The sequence below is a fragment of the Serinus canaria genome, chromosome 1, assembly GCF_022539315.1.
Source record: "Serinus canaria isolate serCan28SL12 chromosome 1, serCan2020, whole genome shotgun sequence".
NCBI classification, from domain to species: Eukaryota; Metazoa; Chordata; class Aves; order Passeriformes; family Fringillidae; genus Serinus; species Serinus canaria.
In genome coordinates, this window is record NC_066313.1 from 26687657 (window position 1) to 26710985 (window position 23329).

The window sequence follows — 23329 nt, forward strand, 5'->3', positions numbered from 1 at the left end:
GAGATGCGGGCTTGGGGTCTGAGGGACGCCAGCCCCACCCCAAGCCCCGCCTGGCCCGCGGCAGCACAGGAGAGCCCACACCCAGCGAAGCTGTAGAAAAGGAAATCGTCCCATTTAATGACCTCGCCCCCGTAACACAGACGTGAGCAAAGCAAAGTGCACAGTGAGCGGGACTCGGCCCCCGCCCTGGAGAAGGCCTGGGAGGCTCGGGGTGCCCGGCACGGCGGGGGCAGTGCCAGCCAGGTGCCCGGCCAGCAGCAAGGACGGGGAGAGCCCCGGGCTCGGTCCAGTTGGCACCAGTGTCAGGTCCAGTTTGCAGGGAGGTACGGCTCTCGTTCGGCTCCGTGCAGCGCAGGGAGGGCAGGGGCAGGGCAGGTGTACCAGGACGGAGGCCGGAGGAGGTGGCTCTGGAGGCGCCTGGGAACACGTCCTGCAGAACGCCACCACGGCAGGTTTGGAGCCTCCCTGCCCGAACCACGGCTTAACCAAAGCAGGGAAAGGGAATAGAGAAGGGGCTGGAGGCAGAGCAGCCTGGGCAAGGGCCCTCAAGTCTATCTAGCTATTCCCATTTGCAAGGTATCCGGTGAGGGGGCGTGTGGGATCTGCCAAGCACCCCAAAACGGGAGTGAGCCTGGGCGACAGACGTTTACCAGCAGTTCCACGTCCCTGACAGTCTCTCCCAGGTGTGACTCAGGCAACCCCGTGCCAGGAAGGGGGTCCAAGGGAGCCGGGCCTCCCCGCATTATCTGATGGAAGCATCGCTGGGGGGATCACGCTCGCTGAGAGATTCCTCGCTCTCCTCATTCGGGGCTGACTCGCTGTTGGAGGTCGGGGTGAAGGCAGGAGACTTTCTGCAGAGAACAGTAAAGGGCAGCAGTCACAGCATCGCCCAGGGGGAGGGAAAGGACCCAGTCTGGGGTGGGCAGGGGTCGCCAGAGAAAGCAGGACAGAAGCTGAAGCGCCCCTTTGGGCAGGTGTGTGTCAGCAGGAATCACTGGGAGCCGGGATGGTGCTCCAGAGGACACCAAAAAAGAGCATGAAGCAGAGCTAGGGGAGCCTGCCCAGAGCAGGACCTTGACAAGGTATGTAAGGCTAGGGGTCTGTGGAAGTCCACCACAGGGGTCCCCAGCCTGGAGCCACCCTGGCTCCACAGGCCTTTGGGGACTTACACAATGTCCCTGCACAATGGCAGCTCCTCTCTCCACAGGGGGGGTCTGGCTTCACAGTGAGTCCTGTGTGTCTCCTGCCTGCTGCAGAGGCAGCACCATGAGCTGTGTGGAGGCCAGCCAGGAGTCCAACAGCCTCTGGGAACTGCCCTCTCTCCACACCACATGAGGGCAGGGCAGGAGTTCTACCATGTCCTTCAGCTGCCTCTCACCACCACCCCCCCGGCTTCAGACCCAGAGCACGGGTGTCCCTGCTGGAACTCACCTGTCCCCAGACTGGGTGATGAGCCGCCGGCAAGTCTCCATCTGCACATCCAAGCCTCGCTTCATGCTGCACATCTCCATGTACTCGTGGAGGTGCCGGTTCATGTCATTTTTGGCTGTGGCCAGTTCCAGCTGCTCAAGGGAAACGGTGTGGAGATGATCCCAGGGCATGTGGTGCAGGGCAGCGGGCATGGCCAGACCAAGGGCTGTCACCCACATTACCAGTGACCTGCTCCTGCATTGTGTCTCCCTCCCCCAGGGACCCACTCCCCCATTTCACACCCTTCTGTGCCATGGCTCCCCCACTTCCTCCTTCTCCCACCTCTATTTGGTCGATGGTTTCCTGGTACTCCTTCTCGCGGCTCTTGAACAGCGACTCCGTGTCCTTGATCACCTTCTCCAGGCTGTCATCCTGCTGCTGAGGAGAGCAGACAGCAGGTTTAGAGGCAGGGAAGCATCCAACATGAGGAACCAAAGGCAAGAGAGAGACAAATCAGAGAAAGAACTGGCAGCACTGGGAAAAGAGGATAAAATATATACAGTGTAGTACAAATAAGACAGGAGTCAATCCTGCCAACATGGACTTGAGAGACTCGGGACTCGCCACACTGGGCAGGGACCACATCAACCCAAACAAGCCCAGCATTGCACTGAAGATTTGGAGACCATGCCCGAGCATGAGCCATCCCCAGGGGACTGCCAAGGACCAAAGATTTGGGATGACAAAGGCTTTGGCCAGACACCAAGGCCTCTTTTTGGGCAGTTTTGCAGCACAGTGGGTAGGTGGGCTGGAGAACATGAGCAAGGATCACCAGAGACCAGTCCAGCCAGAAGAAGTGTTCTGTTCTGGATGGACTGTGGCTCTCCCCACATGTGTGCACCCCACCCTCAGCACACCCCTCAGTCTACAGGTCCCTGGCCTGTCTCTGAAAAGGAGACTTCAACAGGGATGCTGTAATGTATTCATGCAGAAAAGGCAGGAAAGCATCTTGTACAGGCCTGCAAAGGGAAAGGGGCTGAAATCTGGTCTTTGAGAGAGCATCTTCCCAGGCTCAGGCAGGATTGAGCGTCCCAACCCAAGGAGACCTCAGGGCCCTGACACCACTGTTACCTCCCCCTGCACCTCTGCGGCTGCAATGGCGTATCCAGAGAAGTCCTCCCAGAGGAGCAGCGTTTCTTCTGTCTCCTCCCACGTGAGGCTGTCACAGTCATCCTCAAAGTCATATTCCCTCCTGGGCACAAGGGAACAGCACGTCAGCACCCAGCAGGAGAGCACAGCAGGCAGGAGGCTGTGTCGGTGCCAAAGCCTTGCACCCGCTCACGGGCAGGGCTGCAGCTCTAGGGGGTCTGGCCAGGGTGAACTCAGGTGTGCCCAAAAAGGCAACAGCTGATGGAGAAGGGGCTGGCTTTATGATCAACAGCCCCAGTAAATCCAGGCACAAATTCCCAAAAAGCAGGAAGAGGGGCAAGAGGAGAAGAGCTGCACCAGCTCCCACTCTCGGCATAGGTGGCTCAGGTCTCCCAGGGGGTCAGTCCCACTGTGCCACAGAGCACAGCGTGACCATTCTCCATGGCAGCATCTCTCATCTCGCCCTCACCTGGGAAGGGAAGCCACAGACCACCCTTGCCCTCCCCATCCCAGGACCAGCAGGGAGCCTGGTGCTGGAGCCTGGCCGGACACCACGGGCAGAGGTGCGCAGCAGCCGCACTCACAGCTGGTTCAGCATCCTCTGCATTTCCTCATTGATACTCATGGCCGTGGTCTCGTCCTCCTCCTCCTCGTCGGGCTTCCGGGAGGCATCGCTCTCTGACAGCGAGGTGTCCTCGTCGCTGACCTGCCTGCGCTCCCGCTCCCGCTTCCGCCCCACCGAGGCTGGGACCTTAACGGGAGACAAGTGCAGAGACTACAGAAACGAGGCCGGGTCCGAGGTCAGGAGCAGGGAGTGGGCAGGAGATGGAGGGGAAAGGAATGGTGGAGGGACAGAAAGGCAGGGAAAGAGAGAAAGACAGAAAGAAAGGAAGGAAGAAAAGAGAGAGAGAGAGAGAGAGAGAGAGAGAGAGAGAGAGAGATGGGCTCATTATGATCAGGTTAAAGATGGGTGCAATGGATAAAACATGGTTTTAGCATTTTCTAAAATTAAAACTAAGCAACTAAAGATGGAATCTATGAATTTGATGAGAAAAAAACCAATGTGGTTTTACTGGAGAAAAACTCAAATCCCCACCACCCCAGTCCAGAGACAGGGAAACACAGTGACAGAAACAGGAAAAAAGAGACAATCTCAAAAAGGTGAAATATGTCAATATTTATAGGCCGACCTTTTTTAAAGAAAGTTTAAAATTTTTTAAATTTCTCAACTGAATGGAACTAACCAGTTGCTTCTGTAGGGACAAAGAGCGAGACAGAAAAGCAGCAACATCCAGAAAGAGAAAAGAGACAGAGACAGAGAAGAGAGACAGAGAGAAGATGACGGAGAGGGGAAGGGAAAGGAGAGAGATGGAGTTAGAGACAGACACTCAAGCAACTTGTCTCCCTCCTGCAGCTGCTCCCCTAGCACTGTGGGGTCCCCGGGCCCAACACAACAGGTCAGCAAGAGGTTGAGGGGACTCTTGATGTCCAAAGCAACATCTGGAGCATTTCACCTCCACTCTGTGCCCTTTTGCCTGGTCCTCCCGAGAGAGACAGAAAGCAAGGCACCAGAAGGAGCAAGGGCGAGGGTGACCAAGTGCCTCCCCTAGCAGGGGGCTGGTGTTGTCTCCTCTACCTCCTCCTTTGGGATCTCTCCTCCCCAGAGCTGGTGGCTGAGTCGGGAGCAGCACCGGGCGCTTCTCACCTGAAACATCTTGATCATGTCCTCGCAGTTCCGCTGCTGTGCCACATCACACAGCTTGGCAGTGATGTCGATGCGACGGCAGATGTCCATGTCCACCTTCATGGCCTTCTCCTGGATCTTGGTGTCCAGCTCCGTGATGTTCTGAACCCACGGCACCGCAGGAAGGGGACAAGGGAGGAATATTAGGCAAGACCGATGGCAATAGGTACCCCCATGTTCCCCCTCATCCCTGCTTTGCTCGCTGTGCCCCAGACCAGCCCTGCCAGTGCTGGATGGAACTGCTTTTCTACACAGCCACACTACATGGGTTGGACACTGCTGTGGGGTTGGAGGGGGATTAGGGACTCACATTGCTCATCAGTCCCTTGAAGACAACAAGCTCTGCCTTGAGCTGCTCCACCTTCATGGCCAGCTCCTCCTGGCAAGCTTCAGCCTCCTGGGCTTCCTGTACCAGGGAGAGAGAGAGATGTGCAAATCAGCACCAGTGTGGGGCAGCCGGGGTGCAGGGGCAGGAGGAACAGCAAGGCTCACCTCCTGCAGCTCAGTCACTCGGTCCTGAAGCTGGACACGCACCGTGTACTCCTCTTCCCATCTAGGGAGACAAACGCCGGTCAGATCCCATCGGCCTCGCCTCGCTGGCTGCCAAAGGGAGAGGACGGAGCGGCAGCTGCTCACCCCACAGCTATCCGAGAGGGGGGGATGGCAGCACCGGGCCGGGAAGGAGAACGTGCCCAGGAATGCACGGCCTCTTGTTTTCGGACCATGGCAGCTGCCAAGCCCATCGGGCCCCCGGCCACAAACGCTGCCCCACCCACCAGGGCCGCCGCCCTGCGCTGGGGGGAGATGGGGACACCGACCGCAGGCTCTGCAGGGCAGCTGGGCTGCACGCCCTGCTGGCCCACGGCCCCTCACAGCCCTAGGTCAGAGCAGCTCCAGCCCCCACAACAGCTCTGCAGATGTACTGGGGAGTTGCCCCCATCTGCATCACTTCTACGACCACGTTTGTGTGTCTGCGGCGCTGCAGTTCAGGCTGTCCAGAAGCACAGACCCTGATCCTGACACAGAACCACCTCACAGCGTGAGTGACCACGACGTGCACCAAGGGCTGCTCCTCTGCCTGTCCCAGTGCAGGATGTGCCCAGGCTGCCCTGGGCCAGCCACGCTGCCTGGGCAGGGGCACAAGACTCCTTGGCTCTACTGCTGTGTAACAGGTTGGACTAAAGAACACCGTGTCATCCCACGAGGGAGCAGGATGGATTGTGCCACTTTATGCCGGGCTGTCCGGTGGGTATTGGGCTCTGCAGCTTTGCAAAAAGCGGAGCTGCAAGGTGCCCAGCCTTGCTGTGCAAAGACACATCCCCTAGCAATTATTATATTACATTTCACTGCATGAGCTCAACCTCTTGGGTCTCGCTGCAGCGTTGGCCCAGCCCACGGTCTGTTGGGAGGCCATCAAGCCGTGCTGCCCTTGGCTAAATGATGATCCCATAGAGCAGGAGGTTGGCATCCGCTGCGATGCGGCATGGGGCAGGGCTGCTGCATTCTTACCCAGCTCCTGGCTCTTCTGGGAGAGACAGATTTTTCTGAGATAGCGAGATCACTCTGGGATAGCAACCAGAGCTGGGCTCTTCCTGGTGCTGTGAGGTCTGGTTTCTATTTAATGCCTGCAAGCACCAACACAGACACTCCGACTCTGCACAAGGATGTGAAAAATCTCTCCTCTCACTTACCCACACCAAGTTTGAACAATAAATCCTAAGATCTAGGAGGCCAGAAAGCATATGAAAAGCCCTCACATTTGTTATCTCGGGGTATCTGGACAATCTGACGACGTGGGAGAGCCCTGGCTTGTGAATTTCTGAGCTCTGAAAGCTAGCAATGCTGCTCCTTACTCAAACAAGGACAAAAGTGTGCACTCCTCGTGTTGGTGTTGGATCCATACCACAGCTTCAGAAGGGAAATCAAAGGGTGTTTCCATCCCTTTGGGGAAAGAGAGATGAAGGGAAAAGAAAAGAGAAAGTTAAAAGGTAGAATTGCCCTTATATGGGAACTGCTCAAACAAAGCCTCCCTCCCCAGGGACAAAAACGCCTTCCACCAGAATAAAAAAATTTCAGCATCTTTCTTGGTGTGGCACTGCCTCTTTTTTGGTCCCCGCCTCCCTCTGGGTCCCTATATAGCCCAGACTCACTGGGGACCTAAAGCAGAGCTGCAGATCCTGGTAAGAGCTCATTTCACACCAATGCTGTGGAAGACGAGTGCAAGTCACATACACTTAGAAGGCAGGAGAAAACAGCGATTCACCCCACCAGGGACAAATCCGTGCACCCATCCATTGCAAACCTCTCTCCCTCATCTCCTGCCTGGCTCCTTCTCCCCTGCTCCCTCCTGCAATGCACCACTCCTAATAATAACCTGCCTGCAGCAGTACGCCCGCAGCCGCGGCCAGGTCGCTGCCAGCTGGAAGCAAGGCTGCCCCGCACAGCCCCATGGCCACCGCTGTGCCAAGGGGACAGGGGAGCTCCTTCCTGCACTGCTGCAAAGCAACAACCTGCCCAAAGGCAGACAGCAAGGGCAGGAGGGTCCCAGCTGCACACACACCTGACCATCTCCTTGCCAGCTAGGGGACAGCTCTCCCAAAGCCAGGGATGTGGAAAGATGCAGCGCTGTCCCGGCCAGGTGTGTCCCTTCAACAAGTTCACTGAGAAAAATCAACAATTCCCCCATCCTTAAAATCCTGCTCACTGTCACAGGCACTGGGGTGCTTTACCCCATCCTGCAGGGTCAGTGCACACCGGGGCTTTGGGCTGCTCGGGGCCTGAGGCTCCACTTATCCCCCCTCTTGCCACATCTGAACTACATTGGAGCTCACTCCAACGGGGATGGCCCTGCAGCCTGGCACAGCTCCTCAGAGGGCAATTACAGCGACAAAAACCTTCTTGAAGCACTTTAATAAACAAGGGGGCTTATAAGAATGATGAGAGTCTTTGTACCAGACTTTTTGCCTGCAGTGACAAGAGGTGAAGGTTTTAAACAGAAAGAAGGTAGGTTTAGATTGGAGGACATAAGGAACATTTTTTTGTGATGGTGGTGAGACACTGGAGCAGGCTGCCCAGAGAAGTTGTGGATGGCCTATCACTGGAAATGTTCAAGGTCAGCACTTTGAGCAACCTGATCTAGTGAAACCTCACAGCAGGGAGATAGGACTGGGTAACCCCTAAAGGTCTTCTCCAACCCAAACCATTCGGTGACTCTAACACACCGTGTTGTAGCACTGCTCATTCCACACCTCCAGGGTGTCCTTGCCACATCCAGGATTAGAACTACTTGTGAATACAAGTAGTTGGTGTAGCAGACAGCACAAACCTGATGAGACTCCCAGATCCCCAGCACTTAGCAGGTCTGTGTGATACTCACAGGCACCCTTTGCCCCTATCCAGGCCATCTAATTTCAGCCTGCTCCTCCCAAGTGCAGCTCCTGTGAGCCTCTCTCCTGCTGCTGCAACTATTCTCATCCCTCCCTACAGCCCCCACAGCCTTCCTGGATCCCTGAATTTCAGGCCCTGTGTATCCAGAGAGAAGCTCCTGCTGCACTGCTCCAAGTGCTGTGGGGCACACGGCAGCAACGCTGTCCGGATCAAAGCACAAGCTGCAGCACCCAAGCCATGGGTAAGAGAACTGGGAAGTCCTGTGTTAATATGGCCTCTTCCATCTGTCTCCAGGCAGGTGGCAAAGGCATGACACCAGCTGCACTGTCCCCATGGCAGATCACAGCCCACCGTGGCAGGGAACTCTTAGCTCCCAAGGGATGTTGGTGTCAGCCCCCAGCATGGAGAAGGGTGTGGAAATGGAATCCTTCTGTTCCCTGTTTGGGACCTGGCTGTACCAGTCACAAAGTTCCCAGTGCTGGATAGGGTCTGGAGGTGGGGTCTGCTTTCTCCCAGCTCCTGGTAACACACTCCAAAAATAGATCCCACCAATAACATTGGCTCACAGCAGCTTGTGGTGCCCCCCCATCTCTCTCTCAGCAGTTCCTCTGTCACCCCCTCTGCAGCCTTCCCTGAAGCTCACTTGCCAGAGCTGAGCAAGAGCTGAGCTGAGCTGAGCAAGGACAACCCTGCTCAGCTCTCCATTCTCCCAAAGTTTCAGCAGCACCAACAAACCCAACTTGGTCCCCCCTCTGGCTGACCCACTTTGAGGCTCAAGCTTTTTTGGCTTTCCTGGCTCCAGCTTCCCAAGCTCTGATCTGCAAAATGCAATGCAAGGAGTGCTGTTCCCCTCTGGAGAAGGAGCCTGACCACTGGCTTAATAATAAAAGCCCTTAGGTACATGCAGCACTTGGTGGGAAAGAAGAGATGCCAACTCTTCTTTTCCACGTGCCTTGCTCAGTGCCTTTGGAGCATCTGACAGGCAAGTTTGCTCAGCTTAAGCCTTATAAAGCCAAAAGCATAAGGTGTCATCTTGGACCCCAGCCTCGATCTTGGCGCTGGAGCCCGTGGCCGTGCAGATCTGGGCAGTGGCACAGCTCCCGTGGGAGTTGGGTGTGGAATCACAAACTTCCTAACTCCTTCTAAATCGTCACGACGTGACTTCTGAAAAAACCCCAGACCAGCGGCTCGGGTGGTGTCAGTCGGCAGTGCCGCTCTCGCCCTGACCCCGCCACGCCAGCCCAGCCTGAGCTCATCCTACGTGCAGATCCGGGAGCAGCCTCGGAAACCGGCCTGACACAAAGCAAGAGGCAAGAGCAGCGGCCACCCTGCACGGGAAAGAAGAACCGGCCAAGAGATTAGCTTTGCATTCTGCTTCACCCTTCTCCAAGGCACATGCCAAGCCACCGCTATTTTGGGTCGGGAGGAAAGCCCCCGAGGAGTGGGGGTGTTCTGCCTCGGTTCTCTGCTGCTGAGGGGCCAGCTGGAGAGCACTAGCAAGGGAAAGGGCCTAGGAGAGGCCAGCCACCCTGCTGAGGGGCATCTCGACACCTTCCGACACATCCAGAGAACTCTTTCCTTTCCGGCAGTCTTCTCCAATCCAAACCCGCTCACTGCTGCATGTCCACCTTCCTCACCTACTTTCACGCTGCTCCTCCTCCCTGAGCATTTCCAGATCCCCTTGGCTTTAAAACACAGCTCCCGGAGTTATTCCTTCCCTGCCTGGAAAAGCATTTCTAGTCCCTCATGCCACGTTGGTAAGATGGAAAAAGGCTCAACGAACATCCCGAGAGGGTTCGCACACCAGGTGGCAAGGGAGGAGACCCAGGCACAAACAAATGCTTTCAGGGGTCCACATTTTTCCTCACGCTGCCTGCAGCCCGTGCTCCCGAGAAGTCCGGCCAGGACCGTCGCCTTCCCTCCCTGCTTCCCGCTCACATCGGCCATCGAGCAGAGCCCTGCAGTCTCCCCGGCGATAGTTTCGGTCCCGCGGGGAATGCCGCTGGTGCCCCTCGCTCCCGCCGCCCCTTCTCACCTGCGCTTGTACTCGTCGCGCTCCCTCTTCACCTTGGCCAGCACGTTGTAGAGGGCTCGGATCTCGGGGGTGATGGTGTCGATCTGCACACCCACCCCGTCGGGGTGGACCCAGGAGACGCCGGGTCCCTGCACCAGGGTGGTCTCGGGCCCCGGGCCGAGCCTCCGCGCTTGCGAGAAGGACCAGATGGTGCCGGGCATGAAGCGGGAGCCGGCGGAGTAGGCGGAGGGCTGGCCGGGACCACCGGGGCGGGAGCCGGGGGACCCCAGCGCCCGGGCCGAGCCCAGCCCCAGCCCCAGCCCCGGCCCCAGTCCCAGCCCTAGGGTGCGGATGGGACCCACGAAGCCGGTCTGCACCGCCTGGTCCCGGCGCGGGGGTCCGCGGCCGCGGCCGCCCGCCCCCTCCTCCAGCGCCTGCTGCAGCTGCTTCTCCAGCTGCCGGTTGCGCCGCTCCAGCTCATGGACCTTGGCCAGGAAGCAGCGGAACCGCAGGTTCAGCGTCTTGAGGACGCTGATGTTGGAGCCCAGGTCGTTGCGGAGGGCCATGGCGGCGGGCGGTGCGGAGAAGGGGCCGGCGGGCGGCTCCCCGCCCAGGGGCTCGGCGGCGGGCGGCGGCGGCAGCTCGGGGCCCGCCAGCCCCTGCTGCTCCTGCGGCAGGAGGAAGAGGTTGGGGCCGAAGAGCGGGTTCATGGCGGCGGCGGGACGGGGCGGGGAGCGCCGGGCGGGGGGATGCGCCCGGCCGGCCCCGGCGGCGGGGGCGCGGCTTCCGCTGCGGCGGGGATGCGGCGGCGGCGGGCGCCGAGAGCCGCCCCCGCTCCTGTCGCCGGCCCCGGGCGGAGCGAGCAGACGGGGGACGCGGCAGAACTTCCCTTTCTTCTGCCGCCCCCGTCTCTCCCTCCGCCGAGGGGCGGCCCGGCCTCCCCGAAGGGTTTCGGGGTGCCCCGGGGCGAAGGGCCCGGTCCAGCAGGATTCCCGGGGGGAAGTCCCTCTCCGGCACCGCTAGCTGAAGCCCCGCCTGTTACCGATTTCCTAACTAGCCCAGCCGCAACACAGTGTGCTTCTGCCTCCTTTTTAATATTTTATTCTTTTTTTTTTTTTCATAGAATTTAGTGCTTTCCCAGAGCTGTCCCCCTTAAAGAAGGCATAACTTCGCCTCTGCACCCCAAAGCCTCTCGTTGTGCTTTCCGGAGCCCCCCAAGACAACGCTGCCCCTGCGGTGCCAGCAGCCCGCCTACGGGCAGCTGCCGCTGGACAATGGCGAGCCAGAGGCAGAGGAGGCTGTGTGGATGGAGGCAGCCTCTCAGATGTCATGCTTGGCCTGCAACCGGGTTCCTCCTTCCTTTTTCACAAAGCAGCCTCGGCTTTTGTTTCATGCTCCTTATTTCAGCCTACTTTAGGTCATTCCCTCTTACCCCCTGAGCCCGACCCCAGGTGAATTTTGCAGGAAGCGCTGGCGTCGCCCCTCACCCCATTATCCGGTGGGAGGAGACTGCGCACAAATCGATCACTACATAAATATTTTATGGATGTGGACACCTGTGTTCCCTTGCTGTCTGTGTGCTCCTGGCCCGTTCCCCCAGGATTTGAGGAGCTGAGCCGAGCGTGGCACTTGCGCAAAGCAGCCTCTGATGTGTCAGCTGAGCCATCAGCAAGGGGTGAGCAAGCAGTGGGTTGGAATTCAGAGATGCCCATCACCACACTACGCTGAGCTCTGTGGAAGGAGCTGGGCATGCTACAGTGGGGCACTGTGCTACAGCCCTTCCCTTGGGACCAAAGGTATAGCTCAATCTACACTGCCCGAACTTCCCGGCTCCACTGAGGATGGCCAGTTTTGTGGGTCCTGACTGAGAGTCTGCCTGCTGCATGCTCCCTGCTGCTTTTCCTCCAGGTCTCCTCCATCCCTCCATTACTATTCTGCCATCCTGACCTGGGAGCAGTCCAAATGGAATTTGTTCCCCTCTCCTCCCTTGCCGTGTCCAGCATCAGTTATATTCTGTGGCCTGCTGATCTCCCCTGTCCTGCCCATGACTCACGGCTCCCCACAGCAGCCCCCAAGTGCATTTATACTTCCTCTCCCACCAGTAACCATCTGCATCCTCCCTGGCACACCCATGACCACTGGAACCCAACTGGATTTCCTCTGAGATGGGCTTAGTTTGGGAAAGAAGTGAGCTTTCCTCTTCTGTCACCTCCTTTTTAACTCTTTTCCTCTTCTCAAGCAGATGTTCCTTTGCTCTGCCTCTGACTAGGGAGGCTGAGCAGTGGCAAGCAGTGTTTTTGTCCAGGGAGAGGAGGGCAGGAAGGCTTTCCTCGTGGGCAGGCAGAAGAGATCCCCATCTTCCAAACACCAGCACTGCAACAGCAGCTGGTAGGGAGCAATGTGCCTGGCAGCAATGCTACCAGATAAACGCCCAGGGAAAAGAGAAGGACACGTGGACAAGAGGGATCCCAGTCAAGAAAATTGTTTTGAAGCAGCAGTGACAGTTCCAGCTCGGAAACCCCCCAGCATGTGACCTTCAGCCACCGCTGACTCCCTCCTTCCTGCTGCCACATCCTGCCACTTGCCCCCCATGCTGCCACAGCCTGCCTGCGTGCCTGGCAGCCCGTGCTTTCTGCCACAGCCTCCTCCCTGACACACCTGCTTTCACCCCTCCACACCCTTGGACCTGGGTGAGCAAGGTCAGACTGGGGGGATCTGCTGTTGCTGTGTGCAGCCAGTGAAAAGCTGCACACAGCAGCTCTCTCTAACAGGTGAGAGAACACAAACTGTGCAGCACGTGCCTTCCCAAGCTCTGCTCCTGTCTAGCTGGGGAAACCCAGCAAGTGGAGCTGATTAATGAAATGCCAGTGGAGGAAGGAAAATGCCATCCATCAGGAAAAGCTTTTTTTTACCAGCTGGCCAGCACAGCAATGGAACAGGTGGTGAGATCTCTGTCTGTGGTGGTTCTTGGGGCTCAGCTGTGCAAATCCAGTGGTGTGACCTAGTGCTGGGACAGTCTCACTTACAGCAGAGACTGGGCTACAGACCTCCAGCACCTCTTCCCACCAACACTCCTGCTGCCTCCTGGACAGGAGGCAATGTGGAGCCTCCTTTTTTCTCTAACTTTGTTTTCTTAGGATACTTGCTGGGGTAAAAGATTCCTACTGATGCAGAAGATGACTGGGGCAAAGGGCCAACCTGTTCTAGTTATTCCTGCAGAAGCCCAGAAATTAGAGACAATCCTGCTACCCAGGGGACCACAGCGCTCCTCTGGGCCTCAATCTCACTGCAGCACAACAGCTCCTCCTCCTCATCTTCCCCTCTTGGTTCACCTAACACTTCTCCAGACCCTCCTACTGTTCCTGCTCCCACTTTATCAGCTCAGGGCCCACAGTGGCACTGCTGGGCTGCAGCTGCTGACATGCAGAGCTGCTCGTTACAGCTCTTAAAATCATTCCTGTAGCCAATGTGAAAAAAGACACTTACTTGCAAACATGGTGGTATTTATCTTCCACAGGTTTTAAGGCAAAGGAAGAAGCACTGCCCTGTACAAAACAGACAGTGGAAATTCCTGTAGTTCAGATCAGATACTTGTGTGGGACTCTGTCTCTAATTGCTGACAGAACAGTAAAAAGAGATTAAGTCTCTACTACTATCCTCCATGGGCAATTCAAGGTAGATTTCCCAGCTGCCAACCCCTATGAAATCCAGCTGTCTCCTTTGTCTTTGCCCAGCTGTAACATCCATTACTAGCCTGAGATGCTCCTCCTCCACCAGATCTCAGAAGCTCTTGGTAGCTAACACACCCTCCTTGCAAAGGTATTTCATAGGTGAAACCTGTCCAAATCAGCAGCACAGCTTTCACAGAGGATCCTTTTGGAAGGCATAGGTCTCCTTGGTGTGTCTGTACCCCATCTCCCTGCTCCCCTTTCCCTCCAAGTACCTCGGTGGTACCTTCTCCCTTGCACAGCACTGCTGAAGTATTTCTGTGTAAACTCTCAACTCTTCCAGCTTCTGAGATTCTTCCCTAAAACTGACCCATAAAATTGCTTCTGTCCACAACCAGAGGGAGATGTTGCAATGCACACATGACTTTTGGGCCTAGCAAAGTCATCAGCCCAGTCAGCTGCCTGGATTTGGGTGCAAATGTGGAGAAATTGCTGCAGAGGAGCAGCTGCCAGCAGCGTCTGGGTGATCTCCACGCGTAACTCACAGAAATGTTCCTGTCTAACAGCAAAGGAGGGAATGCATTTTCTTCTAAAAATACACAAACACCAGTCCAGGAGGGAGTTTTGGAGCCAGGTCTTCATGAGAAGGCAGTTCTAGGCAGTGCTAGAGTCCGGGATCCAGGTGATTTTACTTTCTCAGCAGTTCCCCCCTGACTCCATCAGGCAGGTGGGACTAGCAGACATCCTCCACAGGAGCTCTCCACATCCTCTCCAGCAGGGATGGACAGCCTGGGGGAGCAAGACCCACTGGTGGGACTTTGGCCATTTGTGGATTCAGCCCCTGCAAAAGTGTCTGTATCTCTGAGTGTTATGTGCAATGCAGTGTGTGCATGGAGATCCAGATTTCATACCCAAGTCCCTGAAATGTGCAGGGCAGGATTTCAGCCCCTTCCTCAGGATACAGGCAGACATGAGGCAATGCAGCTGGAGGCAGCACGCCTGGCCCAGAACAGACATTACAGCACATGACATCACTGGAGTCAGTGACCGACCCTGTCACTACTGGAGTCTCTTCTCTTTCCATTGCACACTCTTGTCCCCAGAAGTCTTCATTTTCCTTCCCTGCCCCAGCCCAAGGGTGCAGCAGTGCAGGGGCTGCCTCTCCCTCCTGGCATGCAGAGGGGGGCTGCTGCCAGCCTGCAGGGCAGGAGCTGCCACCTGGCTGTCTTCTTTGTGCCCTGATAAGGCTTCTCCAACAGCCTCCCAGTTTGGGGAGAAGGACAGCATACAGCACAGAGGAACGGATATCACGACTCCTCTCAACAAGCTTTTAATCTGTGACAGCATTTTTACCCCTCAGATCTGCTTTCAATCCTTGCTCTGCCTCAGTTCTTGCTTTGCTGTGTCTCAGCTCCTGCAAGCGTCGTTATCAGCAGCTTTCAGATATTAAAACACATTAAAGGAAGGTACTGAAAGATGATCCAGCAGCCACATTCTCCAGAAATCTCAGCTTTCAGGTAACAAAAGATTCCCAGAGTAACGAGGCGGCTGCAAGCACAAGCCTAATGTGACCACAGCCTTGTACCAGAATGCAGAGGAAACCACCAAGCTTTGTCCCCAGCTGCTGCATCCCCAGTACTGCCTCTGAAGCTCAGTGGTGGCATTTCAATGTCACATTCAACATCATCTCTCTGAGCGGTGATAACTGCAACAGCTGAAATCAAGAGCAGGAGATCAAACCACCAAAGAGAGATGAAAATTTATCCTGTCTCTTCCCAGCTATAACAAAAGGTTTGCAGGCATGCCAAGTGATTGGAACAATGCTCAGCAAGAGAGGTTTTCCTGATACAGTTAAAGCAGCAGCTATTCCTGCATTTCACGGCTGGAATTCCACCGTAATTTGGACATTTGCTCAAAAACGGACAGTTATCTTGGGATCCCAGCCAGGAAAACTCTATCCCTGCTGATGGGGTTATCAGGATAAACTGGTTCTCAAGCTGAGGCCGCACACTCACATGGTGACCTCATCAGGCGGCAGCAAGAACACAGGACAAATCCGCATTGCTCCCAAAAGGACTGGCCAGGGCTGAAAGAGGCTCTTGCTGCTTTTCTCACCAAAACTTAGGGTGCATTTGTCTTCTCTGAACAGTTCCCACTTTTACAGCCTTTATGCAGATGGGGGTACTAGAAATGCAATATTGAAGCAGTAATTCTTTCCCTCGGGTGCTGTTGCACCTAGCATTTATTTAATTATTCTGAAAGACGCTGAAACTCTTCCCTTGGGTCCTCTGTATCCAACAATCCAGACCTCAACTCACAAAGTGAGACAGTTGCATTCAGAGGCTCCTCCCTGACCTAATTCACATGGGGAAGCATGGGGAAAAAGTTATTTTTCAACTATGGAAATATTTGTTTAATGGCTATGGAGATATCTGTTTAATGGCTATTCAAGACAAAATGATAAAGTCAGTTCCCCACTCCAAACAGGGTTATAGTAAATAAAACACACAGATAGATAAGCCCTAAAAAGCAGAAGATAACAAGGTCTGTAACAAAGACCAGGACTCCTGAGACAGAGACTGAACCATTACAGCAATCACTCAAGTGAAACCTTGAAGGGCTTCAGCCAGAAACTTCACAACTGATAAAAAAGCAGCATGATCATGGGCTTTGTGGGAAAGAGCAGATCTGTGGTGGGACGTTCGAGGGAAACTGCAGGAGGGTGTAAAGTTTATTATGCAATGTTTTAAGGAAGATTATGGGAGCAAAACTTACTATGGACGTTGAGGGGAAGGACTGAAGGAGGCAAAAGGGAGGCACCAAGCTAAATCAGGGAGATTAGAGGAGGGGAAATGGAGAGAGGAATAAACAGGAGCCAGTCACACGGAGACTGGCTGCTGGTCGGTGTGCCTGTGTGGCTGAGCCCTGCTCCCAATGACCACCATCTGTCCTGGCTTGGCATTAAGCTAATCCCAGCACGCATGCACGCTGCTGGCCCGTCAGCTAACTGCAAGCTGGGCTAGCCTGCAAGCAGGAAAGGAGGCTGAGAACCAGGCAGCAGACAGACCACAAGCCTCAGGACCAGCTGCCAGTGACCCAGCAAAGTGTGGGCAGACAACCCACCAGCATAGTCTGGGTTTGATGGCCAGGGAGCAAGAACAGGATTAGGCCTTTTTTGTTGTTCGTGTTTTTTAAGTGCTGTTTTGTCTGTCCCTGGGCACCCATCACAGCAGGTTCCCTCAGTTTCTGCTGATCACTCTGGGCCTGCTGGCATCCATAGTGAGTGGAAAGCTGCAGCCTCACATGTAGCAACCAGGACATTTAGATAGAAACAGCCCAGACCACTGCTCCCTGTGTCTCAAGGAGAAGCAGCTACAGCTGGGTGAACATGAAGGCAAAAAGAACTGCACTGTACAGCTCCACAAACCAAAAGCAATCCCTGCTCAGGTCTGGAAGGCCAAGAACTGAAAGACTGCTGGGGATGAGAAAAATGGTGAAATGGGGACAGTCACAAGAGTGAACTAAGTGACAATAGGGAACTAGGGAAGCACTGGGCTAGAGCCTTGCCCAGACAAAGCACTCAGCTGACAGCTTCACACAATACAGCCTTCATGCAGGCAGCAAGGATTTCAGCTCCCACTGCTTCTTCACAAACATCCCCATTGTAGGGAATAAGGACAGACACCAGAAATGCCAGAGCATCAGCTGGGAGTAAGAGGGGTTTCTGCTGCAAAGGAATAAGGGGACACAGCAGAGTTCTGTATTTCATGCTCCAGTGAAAATGAACAAGACTTGAGCAAGAGTATAAAACTTTTAATGGGTCAGTGCCCCAGTCCTTGATGCAAAGGGAAAGGAGCAAAGGGGGCTATCATTGTCCCAGGTGCTCAGAGCTGCAGAGATGATCTGCACAGAGCAGCAAAGTGGGGGTACACACAGAGCTGCAGCAGCCTTTGCTCTTTGAGGAAGGGACCAACACGTGGAAAAGCAGTTCCTCTCACTGTCCATTCGCTTTCACTCTATGCTTCTTCTTCCTGGTAGGGACTTTAGGCCGCATCATTTTGGGAAAAGGCCGGACAGCCTTCAAGGGTTTCCTCTGTGCTTGCAACGAATGTTTCTTCTTCAAAGCAGGCTGGGGCAGCTTCTGCTCTTTGTCAGCTTTTGAGCCCTCAAGTTTCTTCTTTTTTGGCGGAGGCTCCGTGATGGTATCAGGGACAGGGGATGGAGCTGCCGCTTCCACAGCAGGCTCTTCATCTGAAAGGAGAGAAAGGCGCTGTGAGAAGAACCAGCATGGCTTCTGCAGGGGAAGCAGCCTGCGAGGGCAGGCCCAGCCATCTCAGCTGAGCTCCAGCTCTACGTCACCTTTCTGTGCCTGCGGGATGGCATTGGAGAACTTCTTGAACTTGGCGATGAAGAACCCATCCATATTGTGCGTGTGGGGGTAGAAACGCCGTGTGCACTTGAGGGACGGGTGGAAGCGACGGTCCTTGAACCTGGAGGAAGAAGAGGGGTGAGGAGTGATAGAACGCCTCTGCTCAAGCCTGGCCACCAAGGAGCTGTGACACGTGCAGCTTGTGACCCGGCACGCACCTGGTGAAGCCTTCCTTGCCAAAGTCCAGGCCTGTGGCCACCAAGCGGACATTGCGTTTCTTCAGGGCATAATCCACAACCCACTCGTTCTCCTCCACCTGCCAGAGGCCAAGCGTTAGGATTGAAAACCCACCATCTCCTTAAGAGGAGGTGACCAAAGCAGATGGTGGTAGAAGGCATCACTTACCATGATGGAGCAAGTGCAGTAGACAATGTAGCCCCCTGTCTCTGAGGCAGCATTGACCGAATCTATGGCGCTAAGAATCAGCTCCTTCTGCAGGTGGGCACAACGCAGGATATCCTTCTCATCCTGAGGGAGAAAGAAAGGTTAGGATGCCACAAGCCCAGGGAAGCACTCCAGGCCTTTGCTGTGGATGAGGGAATGAGAGGAGAGCAAAGCACATATAATGTTCAAGAGTCTGGAGTTTTCTGCAGAAGTAATACCAAAAAACCAGCCCTAGTACAACACACAGAATAAGAAAGAAAAGAAAAAATATATTGTAGGTATCTCGCAAAAACAAAGCTGCCCCCAAAGGCCTTCCTCTCATGACTCATACTCGAGTCTGCACTTGCCACCCACCTTGTTCGTTTTGACAGCGGGATCCTTGGAAATGACACCTGTTCCGCTACAAGGAGCATCAAGCAAGACACGGTCGAACCCTCCAAGAACCTACAGGCAGATATAGATTTGGAATTACATTCACAGGAGGGGACTCAAAACAAGGCCAAGACTAGAAGGGGAACCAGAAGACTGGGAAGGCAGGAAACACTCCTTCTCCCTCTTCCCTGTCCACCTTCCTGCCTCCGTATCAAGTAACAACCACACTCCCCAGCAGCTCTGCTCCTCCTGCTGTGACAGGTGACTCTGGAGAGCACAGCTTCACTGAAGGGACAGCAGAGCAGCTCTGGGTAAGCACTGTAACCAGGAACGTACCTTGGGGAACTGGCGTCCATCGCAGTTACTCACAACAGCATTGGTGACCCCCAGGCGGTGCAAATTCCCTACCACGCTACGGAGCCGCTCGGCACTGCTGTCATTTGCCAGGATCATCCCTGTGTTCTTCATAAGCTGAGCTGCCAGAGGGCAAAACACACCAGCAAGGGGCTAAAAACCTCTCGTGCCTTTGTCTCCAGTGACAGCCACCCCCTCCTTTCCTCGAGTTCAGTCCCCCTCTATTCCCTTTCAATGTGGACCAGTGGAAACTCCCCACTTGACAGAGCATCCCTCCTAAGGCTCCAGGGTGGTACCTATGTAGCTGGTCTTGCCTCCTGGGGCACAGCACATATCCAGGATGCGCTCATTCTCCTGTGGAGCCAGCGCCATGACAGGGAGAAGACTGGAGGCTCCTTGCAGCATGTAGTGTCCGGCCAGATACTCTGGGGTGGCACCTGGGCAGGGAAGGCAGAACAGAAGAAGATGAGACGTGAGAGAAAGGGAAACAGGAGAGGATGAGCTCAGCGCTGGGCAGTAAAGGTGATCTCACCGATGGGCACAGTGGAGTCATAAATAACAAGGCCTGTTTTGGACCACTTCCCCAGCGGGTCAAGATTCACGCCGCGGTTGATGAGAGCCTGCAAGGCAAGGAGAAGGGACTGAGACGCTGCTCTGGGGGACAGGCAGTTCAGGGCACAGCCACTGGCTCCTGCTCACCTGTGCCAGGTCCCGCCGCCGCGTCTTCAGCGTGTTGGTGCGAATGGTGACAGGGCGCGGAACCTCGTTAGCCTCCAGGAAGTTTACCAGCTGGATGGAAGAAGGGACAGAGAACAGAAATAGAAATGAATTCTCAGGGAGGCAGTCAAACCCCCACTGGTCAGCACAGCTATGGGTAGAGCAGGATCCCACCTCAGGGAGCGGGAAGATGTCCATGAGCTTGGTGAGCAGGAAGTCGCTGTAGGAGTAGTAGGCAGCCATGTCCCGGCGCAGCAGCGCGAGATATTCCTGCCGGGAGCGCCCCTCCTCCCGCTTCGCCCTGAAGTCCTGCAGCACCTCCATGTTGCCCTGGATGCGCTGGTGAATGATGTGCAGGTCAGGGGGCTCAGCAGGTGGGAACACCGTCAAGGAATCACCAACAGCCAAGGAACTCGCACAGGGGCTCTTTCCAAGCATAACTGGCCGCGCATGCCACAACAGAGCCTGTGCCAGAAAGGCTCTGCTGGAATACTACTTCCATCAGAGCTCAGGAGATGCAGGGTTCAAAGGATTAAACCAGACAAAAAAGTTCATGAGGCAGAACTAGAGAGTTTTTAAAAGGGCAATCAAATGGTATGGAGGAGAGTAAGAAGGGAGGCAGGAAATGAAAATCCCCAAAGGCCAGAAGTAAGCACTTTGGATGCTAGAACTGCTGTCATTCGAAACTTTGGGAATGGGTTGCACAAACACCCACCAGAAAAATCAGAGTAGAGAGGAACAAACCATATAAAAAGTCATCCATATGTATTTAGGACTAGAAAGGAAATTAGGGCAGATTCCAAGCCCCATACAGGGCATCACAGATTTCCTAACTGTGCTATACAGAAGCACAGCATTATACACTATCTATTAGGACAGCTCAGCTAAAAATACCTTGTCATGCACAGACACTTCTGCTAAGCAATATGCATGATAAAGTCCAAGTGAAGCTCTCTGGTTGTATCCAGGCCCCGTGCTGCATCATGCACATGCCTTATGGATGTCACAGATAAAAAGGATATCCTCCTTCTCAATCTCTTCACTAGTTGGCAGTTTGAATTGTTCATCTATATCCAGGTTGAGCTGCAGATCTGGGCCCTCTTCCTTCTGTCCCATTTTCTGCTTGCTTGCCTCCTCTTCTTCCTCTTCCTCCTCCTCTTCTTCTTCACTGTCATCTTCACTGAGGCCTTCCCTAAGGACAAAGAACAGGATCACACAGATGCTTCTCAACTACCATTTCTTAGATGGCACAAAAGACAGAGGAATAAAAACACAGGCTCCTCATTTATCCAGGAAAGGCTCTTCACACTCACCTGTCAGGCTTCTGCTTCAGGGCAGCTTTTTCAATAGGCAGCAGCTAAATAGAGACAAAAGATTAATAAAAAAACATCCACAGTCATCCCCTTGCTTCCCACTATCTGTGCAATTTACTTGCTCTCTTTAAAAGGGACAACAAACAAAAGCATTGAACATTATGCTGGAATCAGCTGCTAAACTTGAAATCATTCTTGTGAAGGAAAGGAGGGGAAAGTTCTCCATCACCTCTCCACCCCCTGCCACTAAAGCCTTCCTTTCCCCCCAGGCCCAAGGGGTCCTTTCAGCCAACAACACCCAAGTATTTCTTCTGTAATTAAGAGCAAGAAGTTCCTACCTCTTCTTCCTCTGATGATGAGACGCCATAATCATCCACCATCTCCTCGCTGCTCCCATCATCCTCCTCCTCCATCTCCCAGCCCTCTTCCACCTCACCATCACTGGATAATTCCACATGGTTTCCTTTTGGTTGGGTTTTCTTGGCTTTGGCTGGAGCCAGCCACTTGGAATTGCCATCACTGAAGCCAGAACGGCCACGGGCAGCTTGTCCTGCTGCCTTTACAGCACGTTTCTCCTTCTGTGGGGGCAGCTGCTCTTCAACTAGAGGAAGAAAAACCAGTCAGAAGTTCAGCATTATTTCCAAAATAGGCTGCTCTGGTTTTCCAGTAGTTACACAAAAAGGCCTTAGTCCAAATCCTGAGCTGCCTGTCCAGAGGGAGGGACTGCTTTCTCTCTACATCTCATAAAGTACCAGGCATATTCTCACCTCTCCCCAGTGGACCTTTCAGGAGACCTAACTAGAATTACCAAACTAAAACACTGCCACAAAACTCTTATGGTGTTTGCTCTGACATATTCCAGTACCGTCTGCCCTGACTCTTTGTCTATCCTTCCTTCTTTCTACTTGCAGAGTTTCCTGGGCTACACAAGATGTAACATAAAGACTTAAAAGCCTCAGCTGTAAAAGCAAGCTGCAACAACCTTGCTGTGAATGGAGGTTAAGTTAAAAATGGATTTAACAAGCAGAAGAGAGATCTTTGACTAGTTCTTCAGACAACACTGCCTCCTGACATAGCAGCCACCAGAAATCAGATAGAATTCATTGTTATTATCTATTAGAGAGAACCCAAAAGAGGCCCAAAATGATGAAGGGTCTGGAGGGGAAGGTGTATGAGGAGCAGCTGAGATCACTTGGTCTGTTCAGCCTGGAGGAGACTGAGGAGAGACCTCATTGCAGTCTGCAACCTTCTCATGAGAGGAAGAAGAGGGGCAAGCACTGATCTCTTCTCTGTGGTGATCACTGACAGGACCTCAGGGTACGGTAATCAAAGTTGTGTCAGAGGAGGTTTAGACTGGATATGAGAAAAAGATTCGCCACCCAGAGGGTGGTTGGGCCCTGGAACAAGTTCCTAAGGAAGTGATCACAGCAACAGGTGCGTCTAAGTTCAAGAAGTATTTGGACAACACTTTCAGGAACATGGTGTGACTCTTGGGGTGGTCCTGTGCAGGGCCAGGAGCTGATTCAACTATCCTTGTGGGTCCCTTCCAATTCAGGAAACTCTAGGATTTTGTGATTTAAAATAATGAAATTCCACGTGTCCTCTGCCTTGAAAACAACGCCGGAGAAGGACGGTGGCGGCAGCGCCCGGGGGGAAGCGGGACTGGGGACCGCCGGCCCGTCAGCCCGGTTCGGACCCGTTCCCACTCACCTGTCGGCTCCGGCTCTTCCTCTCTTCCTCTTCCTCCGAGCGGCCTCCTCCCGGCCGGGCCGCTGCCCGCTCCCAGCCGCCTCTTCGCAGCCCTGCATCGCGAGGGGAAGCGGCGATCAACCCCGGCCCGGCCCGCACGCCCCGGCCCGCCGAACCGCCCCCCTCACCTCCTTCTGCCGTGACTGGAGAGCTTCTTCCGGCCGGTCTCGGGCTCTGCGGGAAGACACGCGGCGGTCAGACGGCCACGGGCGCCGCGGGGCGGCGGCGGGCCGGCGCAGGCCGCACTTACCTGGCGGCAGGAAGCGGGCCAGCTCCACCTCGGCCCCGCGCTGCTTGCGGGCCTTGCGCCCGGGCCCGCGCTTCTCCTTCCTGCTGGGGTCGAGCTTCCGCCCCATGGCCGCGCCGTGAGACCTCCGCGCGCCTCCGCCGCCGCACGTGCCGCGCTCCCCGCCGCCCCGGCGCACGCGCCCGCCGCCGGCCCGCCCCCGCCCCGCCCAACGCGATCGCTGATTGGCCCTGTCGGCAACGTCAGCGGCGCGGGCCGCCCGCCCCCGGGACGCGCGGGTCCGCCCCGCCGCGGGCACAGCCGTAGCGGGAAGGGGGCTGCCGGCCCCGGGAGGGAGGCGGGGCTCCTGCCGCAGGCACTCACAGGCGGGTCCTGCAGCCGGGGCAGGGGGC

General features: G+C 55.2%; 2 protein-coding genes across 7 annotated transcripts; both read right to left on the reverse strand.

Annotated features, from left to right (window-relative positions):
• Positions 1 to 90: 90 nt before the first annotated feature.
• On the reverse strand, positions 91 to 10414 carry IFFO1 (intermediate filament family orphan 1). Of its 6 annotated transcripts, none has more exons than XM_050974982.1 (9): positions 9726 to 10414; positions 4796 to 4856; positions 4614 to 4709; positions 4265 to 4405; positions 3144 to 3310; positions 2542 to 2662; positions 1753 to 1845; positions 1432 to 1562; positions 91 to 851 (listed from the first exon to the last, which is right to left on the reverse strand). In XM_050974982.1, the coding sequence occupies exons 1-9, from the start codon at positions 10412 to 10414 to the stop codon at positions 743 to 745; spliced, it is 1608 nt and encodes a 535-aa protein (XP_050830939.1). In that variant the 3' UTR covers positions 91 to 742. The 6 variants fall into 6 exon arrangements, with proteins under 6 accessions (XP_050830939.1, XP_018763776.3, XP_050830928.1 ...); XM_018908231.3 differs by having other exon boundaries at positions 1753 to 1848; XM_050974971.1 differs by having other exon boundaries at positions 2554 to 2662; positions 3144 to 3334.
• A 6750-nt stretch (positions 10415 to 17164) lies between these two features.
• Positions 17165 to 23095, reverse strand: NOP2 (NOP2 nucleolar protein). Its single transcript, XM_030235060.2, has 16 exons — positions 22941 to 23095; positions 22819 to 22864; positions 22652 to 22743; positions 21280 to 21542; positions 20942 to 20985; positions 20651 to 20820; positions 19803 to 20002; positions 19611 to 19700; positions 19444 to 19531; positions 19208 to 19348; positions 18894 to 19033; positions 18540 to 18629; positions 18147 to 18269; positions 17960 to 18057; positions 17732 to 17862; positions 17165 to 17623 (listed from the first exon to the last, which is right to left on the reverse strand). Exons 1-16 carry the CDS (start codon positions 23044 to 23046, stop codon positions 17367 to 17369), a joined length of 2079 nt encoding a protein of 692 aa, XP_030090920.2. The 5' UTR covers positions 23047 to 23095; the 3' UTR covers positions 17165 to 17366.
• Positions 23096 to 23329: the final 234 nt, after the last annotated feature.

Excerpts from the sequence above, each read along its gene's own strand:
- NOP2 (XM_030235060.2), bottom strand. The coding sequence starts at position 23,046 with ATGGGGCGGAAGCTCGACCCCAGCAGGAAGGAGAAGCGCGGGCCCGGG. Across the intron at positions 18,630-18,893 it reads ATGGACGCCAGTTCCCCAAG|GTTCTTGGAGGGTTCGACCG; the intron begins GTACGTTCCTGG and ends ATCTGCCTGTAG. Across the intron at positions 17,624-17,731 it reads CATCCCGCAGGCACAGAAAG|ATGAAGAGCCTGCTGTGGAA; the intron begins GTGACGTAGAGC and ends CTCTCCTTTCAG.
- IFFO1 (XM_050974961.1), bottom strand. The coding sequence starts at position 10,414 with ATGAACCCGCTCTTCGGCCCCAACCTCTTCCTCCTGCCGCAGGAGCAG. Across the intron at positions 4,857-9,725 it reads CGCGACGAGTACAAGCGCAG|ATGGGAAGAGGAGTACACGG; the intron begins GTGAGAAGGGGC and ends TTGTCTCCCTAG. Across the intron at positions 1,563-1,752 it reads AAACCATCGACCAAATAGAG|CTGGAACTGGCCACAGCCAA; the intron begins GTGGGAGAAGGA and ends TCCCTTGAGCAG.